This window comes from Ailuropoda melanoleuca, chromosome 11 (assembly GCF_002007445.2).
Source record: "Ailuropoda melanoleuca isolate Jingjing chromosome 11, ASM200744v2, whole genome shotgun sequence".
NCBI lineage: Eukaryota > Metazoa > Chordata > Mammalia > Carnivora > Ursidae > Ailuropoda > Ailuropoda melanoleuca.
This window is the reverse complement of record NC_048228.1, coordinates 91,034,372-91,046,795: the sequence shown is the minus strand read 5'-3', so window position 1 is coordinate 91,046,795 and position 12,424 is coordinate 91,034,372. Positions and strand designations below refer to the sequence as shown.

The window sequence follows — 12,424 nt, the reverse complement described above, 5'->3', positions numbered from 1 at the left end:
ATCTGCTGTCAAACCTCTTCTGCACTTGTCCAGTTCAGCAGATATTTGCAACGATGAATGACTGTCTGCTTGCCCTGTTCAGCAAAGCACTTTTCTAAAAGGAAACCTAAGCAGAACGATGGCCTTCTCCGGAAGCAAACAGAAGTGAGGGGAAACTTCTAAGACTGATCTTTCTTTTTGCGAAGAGAAACTCATAGAAATGGTGTCTTAAATTTTAACCCCTTTTCTTAAAGTCCTCTTCAGTTAAATTCATGGCCCTTTCTCCCCTCAGTGAAGATGTGTGGATCGGGAAGGGGCTAAGGGCAGAGGTTCAATTCACACACACAGTTCCACTCTCTCTGATCCTTTCACCCTTCAAAAAAGAAGGCTTGAGAAGGAATGGCTTCAAGCTGAGTTCTTGTCTGCCTCTACTGTGAAAAGATAAAGCCCTTTCTGAAGAGATATGCTAGATGAAATAACCTCTAAAAATATCATTGTGGTGAATAAGGGCACAGAATAAAAAAAAAATCCTAAGTTTTCTTTTAACACTCCTTTTTTAGTACGCAATAACACCGATAATATAAAAAAGAGCTCTCAGTGATGGTATATAAATAGCTCTGGCTGAAGCAAAATAGCTTTACCTCAGCTTCTCCAGAGCTGAACCGATAAACTATCACGATTAAATTTCCACAGTTCAAAAGCAAGTCCATTTAAACAAAAGAGGCCCTTACTTCTGCAACAAATCCAATAAAAAAACAATATTTATGCTACATATATGCAATTATGGTTTTTCGAGGACATCCACATTTTTCAGTGAAAAGATCCGCCTGTTGAATGAAGTTGTTAAAGAGTAAACTTTTAGTCACTTACAATGACAGAGTTCTCGAAGGAGCACTCTACCACCTTGAAGATTACTTCAGGTAGTCTCTAAGTAAATTCTATACAAAGAATTTTAAATAAAACCAATTACTATATTAGAACCTCTGGGGTTTTACGTACCTCTAGTCGCTAAGAATAGAGGGCCACGAGATCATCATTTTTATGGCTGCGATGCCTAGCCCAGAGCGGGAAAGCACCCCCTCAATGCGGGAGAAGAGAGCGGTGAGACACGAAGCGCAGCGGCTTTAGAATCACACAGACCTGGATTTTGGTGGCAGTTCTGGCACTTTTTGTACTTTAAGTAAGTACTTAACACCTTTGAGCCCCAATTTCATCTGTAAAATGGGGATAATACCTACCTCATAAACTTGCTTTAAGTAGTACACGAAATAATGAATATAATAAACCTCGCAGAGCTCCTGGCACACAGCAAACATTAATAAAAATGCTGACTTTCCACCCACGTACTTTTCCCTCCTAAAAGAGTTTTCAGGTTAAAATAACTAACATTAGTGGGCGTCTGGGTGGCGCAGTCGGTGGAGCATCCGACTCTCGGTTTTGGCTCAGGTCAGGATCTTAGGGTCATGAGATCGAGCCCCACGGAGGGTTCTGCACTCAGTGCAGAATCTGCTTGGATTCTCTCTCCTTCCTCTGCCCCCCCCCCACTTCACACTCACATGCTCTCTCTCTCAAATAAATTAATAAATCTTTAAAAAAAATAACTAAAAAATAATAACATTAGCTGGCAGGACTCTAACAGACACATGCTAATACCCTGTAGCTATAATCCTATTCTTGTCCCATCCCTGTGAATTCTACTCTACTCCATCTAGATAAAAGGAAAAGAACAAAGTTCTGGATGTTACAAAGAGAGGTTTCCTCTTGACATCTGAAATGGAGCCATCCAATTCATAAATGTCACTAGAACATAAAATCTGCCCATGAAGTATTTATACAGTGATTAAGAGAGTCCCAGTGAGAAGCAAAACTGGGCTATTTAGCAGTTAAGGCATATATTCCTACAGGTCATGCCCAAAGCAGGTGGATTCTCTTTCATGCTAAGCAAAATGTACACATGCATGGGTGTTTGGAGTCCTCTAAAAGTAGCTGAAAAGTTTAAAGTCAAAACCTTAATATCAAAAGTCAGAAGAACCATGGCATCACAGAAATTCTTAGATTCCAAAAAGATGACAGAGTGCCCCTCCAATCAACAATTCCAAAATCCTAAGGTAAGGAAATTATTTTGGAAGAGGAGTACCTCCCTACATCAAAAACTAATGATGGACTGTATGGTGACTAACATAACACAATAAAAAATTAAAAAGGAAGAGGAGTATCCACTAGAGAGAAAGACCAACTCCCAGAAGTCTAGTACCTGTTACACACAATAGGCCATCACCATTTTCACTCACTTCTTTTCACAAATTTCCAATTATAACCATATAGAGAAATATTTCTATGAGAAATCTAATTCATACTGTAAGTCAGTATCAAAAAGTCAATCTGCTTTCTAATTTCCCAGAAAGATACTTATTCTGTGTAAAATAAGAGATGACTAAACAAAACAAAACCTAGGTGTTCCCAAATACCGTGCATGAGTTCATTCGACAAACATCTGATGGACATCTACTGTATCAAGCAAAGGAGCGAAGAACAGAGGGACGGATGCAAACTCCAAGGTGGGTGCTAGTCTCCCCCACTACCCATAAGCAAGGACTAAGTTTCCTTTCAGACACCTGATGGTGATTTCCGGGGGCATGCACTCAGATAATCGGCTTAATTTGCTAGTTAAGTAAATTTAACTACAAAATCACTCAAGACCTAGTGTAGCTTAGACCAAATATATAAGATTACTAGTTATCATATACAGTTTCAATTCAAGAAGAACAGAAATAGGAAATACTAAATAGTACACTTGCTTGATACAATAATGACAGTATATAAAAAGTTTTAAAGTTTCTATCTACATTTTAAAGAATAATCTTTAAGTGTCTAACTTAGGGCGCTGGGTGGCTCAGTGGGTTAAGCATCTGCCTTCAGCTCAGGTCATGATCCCGAGGTCCTGGGATTGAGTCCTGCATTAAGCTCTATGCTCAGCAGGGAGCCTGCTCCTCCCTCTTCCTCTGCTGCCACTTTACCTACTTGTGATCTCTCTCTGTGTGTCAAATAAATAAAATATTTTTTTAAAAATTTAAAAAATAAATATCTAACTTAAAATTTTATGTAATAGTCTTATCAGAGCTATTATATATTCCAAAAATGAGTTTTTAGCCAAATCTGCAGAGGGATCATTGTAAGGTAAAGAGCAGCAACAATATAAGACTATAAACAGGATAACTGAAAAGATCAGAAATAAAGAGATAACTAACAAGTTGTATTATTAAGCTCTGATATTTAGGATAGTTATGCAGTCTGTCTCAAACTCCATAAAATACTATCTACCTATGTATTAAAATGCTAGGACACTGTTATGTTTCTTCTCCAAGTTTCTGTTATAGATACAGTGACCTTGTGTGCCCCCAAAACAATGGGTTTCAAACTAGGATGTGCATGAGATTCATCAGGGAAGTCTGTTACAAATGGGTTGTTTGAGCCCCACTCCAGACTTACTGACTCTGAATTGAGCCTAAAGGAAAGGCAATTTTATGAAGTGATCTAGAACAAACTCTCTAATAACTGGCCCAGTACTTTGCTTTCCAGACTCCATCTAAAATACCCTTTAAGAGTTTGACAGTTATTTTAGCCATCCATTCTAGTTTATGATGACACCATAGGAGTCTAATAAATGGACGAGTTGTACTTCTGTAGAACAGATGTCTCTTCCTCAGGGAGGCCTTGCCCAGCCCTGCCAGAACTGGGTGAGGTGCCCTGTCTGCATCAGGTGCCACATGCTCCCATACCTTCTGCTTGTCCTTTCATAATGCCAAACAGATTTATAATTGTTTATTTAGTATCTGGATTTCCCCGACTATAATTTCCATGATGGTAGAGACTATGTGAGTCTCATTTGTGAATTTACCTTAGCGGCTCTGCATAAACATTTCCTTGCCTGAATAAATGAATGAGCAGTGTCCGATACTGTCAAAGTAATGTGAGACCAGACTACAAAGGATCATGATGGCAGGCTAAGGAATATGGACTGTGTCTTGCAGGCAACCAGAATCCAAAGTAGAATAACTTGAAGAACTTTAAAATATTAATCTGGCACTCCGCTCTAACACAGCAAATTAGAGTAGACTCAGACTGGGGGCTGGGAGAAGAATTGGTCAATTACTGTAAGCATCAGGTGTGATATGGTAAGGGCCTGAGCTAGGAGTGGTGGCAGTGGAAGTGGAAAGGAAGAAATGAATGTTGGGAAATGTTACAAAGGACTCAAGGGTATAAGAGGAATCAAAAGTATCAGTGTTAGAAATCTAGCTGTTTTTTTTTTTTTAAAGATTGTATTTATTTACTTGTGAGTGCTCGTGCAGGAGCAGGGGGATGGGCAGTGGGAGAGGGAGAAGCAGGGTCCCCGCTAAGTAGGGAGCCTGATGTGGGGCTCGATCCCAGGACCCCGGGATCATGACCTGAGCCGTATGCAGACTCTTAACCAACTGAGCCACCCAGGTGTCCCAGAACTCTAGTTTAAAATGGAAAAGGGAATTTGTTGGTTCATCTCAGAGCCAAGTCTACAAGCAGGCATGGCTGGATCCAGAGACTCAAATGACTCTTAGTTCCATTTTCCCTCTCATATTCTCGAGTCCCAAGAAGGTTTTCTTGGCATGGCCAGAAATATGGCAACTGAGTATTATCTCCTTACAGTTTACTACCTGCAAAGCAGCAAACCCTCTCGCTCTCTAAAGGATCTGCTGGGAGGAATCCACTTCCACATGCCCACCTGTGAACCAAGCTAGCTAGATCACATGCCCACCGCTCTGAACAAAGCAGGAGGGGATGCTGTGATTGACAGTCTCACTAGGATCACCTAAAGTCAGGGAGGGGCCGTTCCCAACAATAGTGATTCTGCACAAGCAACTACCTTATATCCTTTCTAAAATATAACCGAACTTTTTTGGCCAGGATCACTAAATTTATTCATTGTTTTTGCCTCCTTTGGATATTAGTAGACCTAAGTCTTCAGATTTATAGCTATAAGAGAACTACATAGCTACCAGGCTAGACTATTTTAGCCATGTAAGAAAAAAGCAGTAGAGTTTAGAGGTTAAGACAGGATCAGAGGCCCAGTTGCCTAGCTTTAAACCCATATCCCATAATTTACCTCATATGTGTTACTTCTCTATCCTTCCATTTCCTATAAAAATGAGAATAATGGGAATACCTCACAAAAAAAATCTGTGAGTTCAAATATCTTTTCCACAGGGAAACAACCAGTTATAGGAGAGCTAAGGCCCACTGGCATCTAAAACAACTGAACTCTCATATAAACAATATAAACCCATGATAGTTTCGCTCATCTGTATCAGGCTCCATCTGTCATATGGAAAAAAGGTTCCTTGGAAGATTTATTGAGGTCTTCTCTTAGCTACAACAATCTATGACCATGATGATTACCTTTGGGAGTTTATCAGACTGGAGTTTTATTCTAATCATTTGAAAATCTTTGTTAGGTTTATTGAGACATAATTTACATACAGAAAAATTTCAGAGGCCCAGTGTTTAGGGGCCCACTTCTATGAATTTGGACAAACACACACAGTTATGAAACTACTCCCACTATCAAGATACAGATCATTTTCCCATCCCATGAGTCCCCTCCCTCAACCCACAACTGTCCACCACTGATCTCTTCTCTGTCCTGATATTTTTTGCCTTTTCCAGGATGGCACAGAAATGAAACCATACAATATGTAGCCCTCTGAGTCTGGCTTATTTCATTTAGTATAATGCATGTGAGAGCCATTATTCTGTTGCTTCTATCAGTAATCTGTTCCTTTTAATTGCTGAGTATATATATGTACCACAGTGTGTTCATACACCAGATGATGGACATTTGAGTTGTTTCCAGGGTTTGGCAATTATGAATAAAATCACTATAAACATTCATGTATAGGTTTTTGTACAGGCATAAATTTTCATTTCCCTTGAGTAAATAGCTAGGAGTGAGATGGCCTAGTTTATATGGTGAGCATACATTTAACTTTATAAAAACTGCAAAAGTGTTTTCCAAAGTTACTGTACCATTTGTGTTCTTACCAGCAATGTCTGAGAGTCCTCTTCTTGCTTGAGATCCATGCTAGCATTTAGTGCTGTCAGTTTTCTTTATATTAGCCCTTCTATTAGGGGTGTAGTGATATCTGCCTGGTTTTCAGGTGCATTTCCTAAAGACTGATGTTGAGCCTCATTTCCTATACCATGTAAATCTTAAGAGATGTCCTCATAATACAAAGTAAGCAATTACTTTCCATGGACTGAATTGGTGGGGGCGGAGGGGTGACTACAGGAAACTAGGGAACAAAATTTTTCAACTTCTGTTACATATTCATAAGGCTGTTGAGAGGATCTATCAGATAATACCTATAACATATCTTAAAATACATAAAGTACTATTATAAATCTAAGGGACTGTAATTGCTACTAAATGTTAGAAACTTACAGATACAAAAACTGTACCAGGAGCCTCTAGCTCTCCCAGATGGGAGATGAATAAAACATTTTAGTCTGACCCGCCCTGCCAACACTGTCTCTGGCTACAATTCTGGAGTTGTCCTGAATTAATTAAGCCAGTTTTTAGTGTTGGAGGCAAAGTCCGGTTTTCAAGCATAAATGTCACTTTTCTTTTCACAGCCAACATAACCAATGAGTTCAGCATTCCAGTAATGACAAGGGATGAATTTATTATTTTAGAATGAGAAGCTGGCCAACTTCTGACCTGGTTCTTCCTCCTGTGACTGACATATCACACCTATACAAGTCTTCAGACTTCCAAACACTAAAAAGAAAAAACGTCTCCATTTGTCTCTCAAGATCCTCTAAGTGATAAATGAACTGAATTTTACTAAATTAAATATGAATCTCTGATGTAGGAGTTCCTAAAAAAAAAAAAACCCACAAAAAAAACAAAAGCAAACTCCCCTGTCCACGATCCCTCACAATATCTGAACACACAGGAGACAATGATTAACTGAAAACCACCTGGAGTGATTCCAGATTCAAGTAAATCCCCTAGGACCACACACTAGCTATCTATAGTCTCAAAGTGGCAAACCAAAAGGCAAAAACACCAATAATTTGGAATAATTTTAGTCAAGGGTATTATTTTACAACTAAAGGGAAAGATTACCTTTCTTTCTTTTAATAGCTTCTTATAGCCATTTGATCCAAGTGATAATAAAGTAATAAGGACATCTAAAGAAGGTGAAGCTGAAGCTCTTCCTGAAACAAGATAAACAAGTTACATCCAGGAAGGGGGAAGAAACATCTAGAAATTAAGATTTACTATAGTAGCCTAGGTACAAAGGGATTTTTGTTTGTTATTTTTTTCTGAAGATTTATTTACCTGGATACATCTTGCTGATTTCCTGAATGAAGGAATCATTAAAGCCAGCAATTATAGCGCCACCTACTGGAACCATAAAATTTTTGTCCAAGCTCTGAACGAAAGCATCTATTCTGCCAACCCGAGCCCCCTAGAATGAAATAACATGTAATATTACATATTGGCTTCTAGGAAAAGAAACGACAACTGCTATTAAGAAAGAAATACCATTAAACAATGCATGAAAAATGAGAAATAGATCAAATATCTTCTTTTCTTTGTAACAGTGCCAATAAAGGATTAAGTATGAAAATGAGTTTTTAAATGCTGCTCGTTTTATGTGAAAGAGCACTTTATTTACAACCTGATTTCACACCAAAAAAAATCATTAAATCCTTACAGCAACCTTGGGAAGAAGGCAGAGTTTCAGCATTAGTTCAGGTGGGAACTCAGCTTTTCACCTTAAAGTTGGCTAGGAGAATAGATTCCTCCCCATGCCTCTCATCTGTGATTTTCTATTTGACAATAAATGCCAACAGTGGGTCCTGCAACTATTAAGTAATTTTAAACACCCTCTGTGAGTTCAAGAGTGGCCACCATAATCTAATGGACGGTAGCCACCCATGTGGCCAATCAATCAGTTACACATTCACATAGTTCTCTTTGATGCTGGATAATCTACTACCCACATGACTACTTTAAGCACTAAGCTCTGTTCCCACCACCACTCAGATAACAAAAGGGAAAAAAAATTTATTTTTAACACCAACAATGGAAGAATGGAATTTTTTTGTATACTCCTGGCAATGTTTCTATATACCTCATGTTTCCTAATGTTATAATCTTAGATGATCTCATTCCACTGCAAATGAACTTCAAGTGAAAATCTAATATTCCGGTGAAAAATTGAATACTTACTTACCAGAAATGTAAAAACCAAGTTCTAGTCCGCATCCAACATAGTCTGTGACCTTCTAGCTAATGTGCTTCAATTTTCTCCTCTTAAAAATAGAGATACTATCTAAATTTCAACCAAGATCGTTTTTTTCTTTATCTGTAGCAACAGATTTTCAATCTGTATTCACAATCTACATTCCTATTAATATTATAACCACATTTGACCTTCATCTTCACACTTTCCCTCCACATCCATATCTCAGGGAGAATAGAAGAAGCAGATAGCTGGCCTAATCTGAGAGACCAGATCCCGGCAATAGGGAGAAGCACAAAAGCAGGAAAGGGAAGCAGACTCCTTTGGAAGCTACCGCATGATTGTTTAAATCTTAACCTTCCCCTGGTACTCTTCTAATTTCCCCATAAACTATGACCAAAGAAAATCTCACCATATCACAGGAAAACAGAAAGAAGCATATAATGACTAATAGAATAAATAACTGAACAGCACACAAAGTAGTAGAACGTAAAAATAAAGAGGAATTCTTAGAGTTGTCTTTTATTAACATTTAAGTACTGTCCAAGGCTTCCTGAGAGAAATGTGAGACTCAATCAGGAGCAGGAGTATTAAGAGAACAATCACCGCCAGACTTTGCTAGAACCCTTCATCACTAAAACACAGAAAGCATAAAGGGTAGCACACTCCGTGGTAAGAAAACAAATGCAACTAAAGAATCATCGAACTTTACATCAGAAACCAGGGATGAACTGTATGGTGACTAACATAATATAATAAAAACAACAACAACAACAACAAAAAGAAAACAGCCTCACAAAAAGCAAATGGTTTTATCAAAGAAACAGAGTAAATAAGCTCCAATATATGCCTACATATGTTTTAAAAGAAAAATAAAACTTTGCAAATAAACGTGGAAGTCAAGTATGGGGTTTTTTCCCATCTTTTAAAATGAAAACACATTTTTTGCCAGTTTTACTGAGATATAATTGACACATTATGTGTAAGTTTGAGGTGTATGATATGATGATTTGATATATGCATATATTATAAAGTGATTGCCATAGTAAGTTTAGTTAATATCCATCAAGTTTGGCTTAATAAGTTACTGCTTAGCAAAAAAAGAAAAAAAAAAACCCACCAAGCCAGACCCACTCTTGCTGAAGTCAGAGGATATCAATGAGGAGGAAAAAAACACCAGAAGACTGAAAGGGCTTCAATAAAATAGGGAACATATGAGCATGTGCTATGAAGGAAAGGGCTGCCATTTATCAGTTCACTCGTTTCCTTGTTTATTCACAAAAGAAATTATCTGGGCATCTATCAGCTGCCAAACATTGCTTAAGGTTCTAGGAATAGTGGTAGCAAATAAAACAGATAACTGTTCATATAATAATAATTTCTGTCGGAATTTACTGAGAACTTACTAAGCAACAGGCACTGTTCTAAGTACTGTACATTCTTAACCCGTCTAGCCCTCATAATAACCATACGAGGTAGATGCTACTATAATAGCTATTTTACAGATGAGAAAATTAAGGCACAATAAAATTAAAGTGGTCTGCCCAAGGTCAGAAATGTACTTAATAGCATAGCTGGGATTCAAATCCAGGCAGTTAAAGTACCTTATTGAAAGTCACCCAGGCAATCAAAGACACAGCAGGGACTAAAACCTAGGTAATCTGGAGGAAGAGCCCATGTTTATAAAATAAAATATTACTCCTGTGACATTTCCATTCTTCCAGCTACCCAAGCCAAAGCCCTGGAGTCCCTGAATTCTCATTTCCTCATATCTCACGTCTGATTCATTAGCACACCCTGTAAGATCCACTCTCAAAATACATCTGAATCCAACCATGTCTCAACCCTTTCACGGCCACCACTCTGGCCCAGGCCACCACCATATTTCATGTGGGCTCTGCCACAGCCTTCCACTCTTGCCTTCGTACAGTCTATTACCCACATAGCAGCCAGAATGATGGCTGAAAAATGTAAATTACATGTCACTCTCCTGCTCAAAACCCTCCCGCGGTTGACGAACATACCAAAGATAAAATTCCCAATCCTTAGCACACCTCCAATCTTACTCCATTGCCGTCCTCATTTGCCCTGGTCGAGCCATACTGGCCTCCTTGCTGTTCTTCACATACTCCAAGCACACTCCTGCCTCGGAGTCTTGGCACTTGCTCTTACCTTCCGTCTGGACTCTGGAGAACTGCAGGGCTCATGCTTTCCTATCACTCAAGGCTTTGTTCAGATGTTACTTCCTGGGAGAGGACTTCCTGGATCATTCCACCTAATCCGACACCCCCTCCCCAATCCGGAGCATTTATCAAGACCTGCCATACTTACTGCTTACTGTCTGCTTCTGCTCCATGAAGGTAAGGATTTTGTTGTAGTCACTACTGTATCCCCAGTGCCTCACCTGATGCCTAGTACAGCAGGGGGAACCTGGTAAATATCTGTTGAATGAACTGACAAGTGGGTCTGTGAATAAGTAGTATAACACCTACTTTTCCCAAATTCTTAGTAAGTGAAGCTGCTGCTTCCCACACTTTGGGAGCTTTACAATCCATTTTGACTCTAAAATAATCAATCCTGGGGCGCCTGGGCGGCACAGCGGTTAAGCGTCTGCCTTCGGCTCAGGGCGTGATCCCGGCGTTATAGGATGGAGCCTCACGTCAGGCTCCTCCACTATGAGCCTGCTTCTTCCTCTCCCACTCCCCCTGCTTGTGTTCCCTCTCTCACTGACTGTCTCTATCTCTGTCAAATAAATAAATAAAATCTTTAAAAAAAAAAAAATAAAATAAAATAATCAATCCTATGTTTCTGTGACTCTACAACATTCCTCTTCATTAATCTGTCCTACCATCCGTATTCCATCAGGCTCCTATATTAGTCAGCTTAGTATATACACAGAAGTACTGGTTCTTCAAAGCCACCTTCCTGGGGACGACACGTGCATACCAGAATGTTGTATATGCTCTTCAGTAAACCACTGTGGGGCATCATCTTTAAAAAAAAAAAAAATTGGGGCACCTGGGTGGTTCAGTCAGTTAAGCATCTCCCTTTGGCTCAGGTCATGATCCCGGAGTCCCAGGATTGAGCCCCGCATCAGGCTCCTTGCTCAGAGGGGAGTCTGCTTTCCCCTCTGCCCCTCACCCTGCTGTCATGCTCTCCTTCACTCTCTCTCTAATAAATAAATAAAATCGTTTAAAAAAAATAAAATAAAATGAATAAAGCTGAAACATTTTAGTTATAGCTCTTTCTCCACTGATGTTTGATTACTGCAAAACTATCTTCTCAAGAAAGTATTTGTAATTTCAGCACTTTGTTTTTTAAGAGAAAATATGAGGCTCTGAAGTCACACTGAACTAAATGGGCCATTTTGTAGCTATGGGACCTCGGGCTAGTCACTTAATCCTTCTGAGTTTGTTTCTTCATTTGTAGAAAGGAAATAATAAGTACACCTTAAATTGCTAAGATTACGCTAATAAACTTTAAAAGTCTAGCAGGATGCCTGACAAATGGTGGGTACTCAATAAATGGCATCTATTACTAAGAAGAACTATTGAGATAACTTTTTAGAATGTCATGAACAGCAAGTAGCACTCAATAAGACCCAAGCATTTCTTTGTTTTAAAGCAACAGTGCCACCACCTCTTCTTGTGAGGCCAATTTGGGAAAATTAAAACATTTCAGTACTGGCTTTTTTTTTCTTTTTAAGAAATGCTAATTTTGGAAGGGAATACAGTACCTGCAACAACACAGTAACTATTTAAATATCACTCACCCATCTGTAAGTGTTTTTCCGGTTAAAATTTTAGTAAAACCACTTCACGAATGGAGAGAAGTGATGACAAAGTAGGGCATTTGTGATGTTCAACTCCAACAGCATCTTCTTACACCAGATCCTGGAGCTCATAGTCTTTGTCTTACTCTCTCTCCAGTTATGCTGCCAAAGTTTCTAGTACTCAAAATTATACTGTGAGCACCACAACACTAAGGACTTCTGGGTTAAATATGTACTATTTGAATAAATGTTTTGGAGCCACAGAAATGATCATTATGAAGATTTTATAGGGATGTGGGGAATACGGAAATATAATCTATAAAAATTAAGTATATTTTTTGCACAAAGTTTAAAAAAGGTAACATTAATTGTACGCAATGACTGTCAC

The 12,424-nt window shown here is 38.8% G+C and overlaps 1 protein-coding gene across 1 annotated transcript in view; it reads right to left on the bottom strand.

Moving 5' to 3' along the window:
* SEPSECS (Sep (O-phosphoserine) tRNA:Sec (selenocysteine) tRNA synthase) overlaps positions 1–12,424 on the bottom strand; it is a 39,648-nt gene that overhangs the window by 13,037 nt on the left and 14,187 nt on the right. The window contains exons 7-8 of the mRNA XM_002929966.4: positions 7,355–7,484; positions 7,139–7,230 (exon numbers count right to left, since the gene is read on the bottom strand). Coding sequence (XP_002930012.1) covers positions 7,139–7,230; positions 7,355–7,484 — 222 coding nt within the window. The remainder of the gene's footprint in view (positions 1–7,138; positions 7,231–7,354; positions 7,485–12,424) is intronic.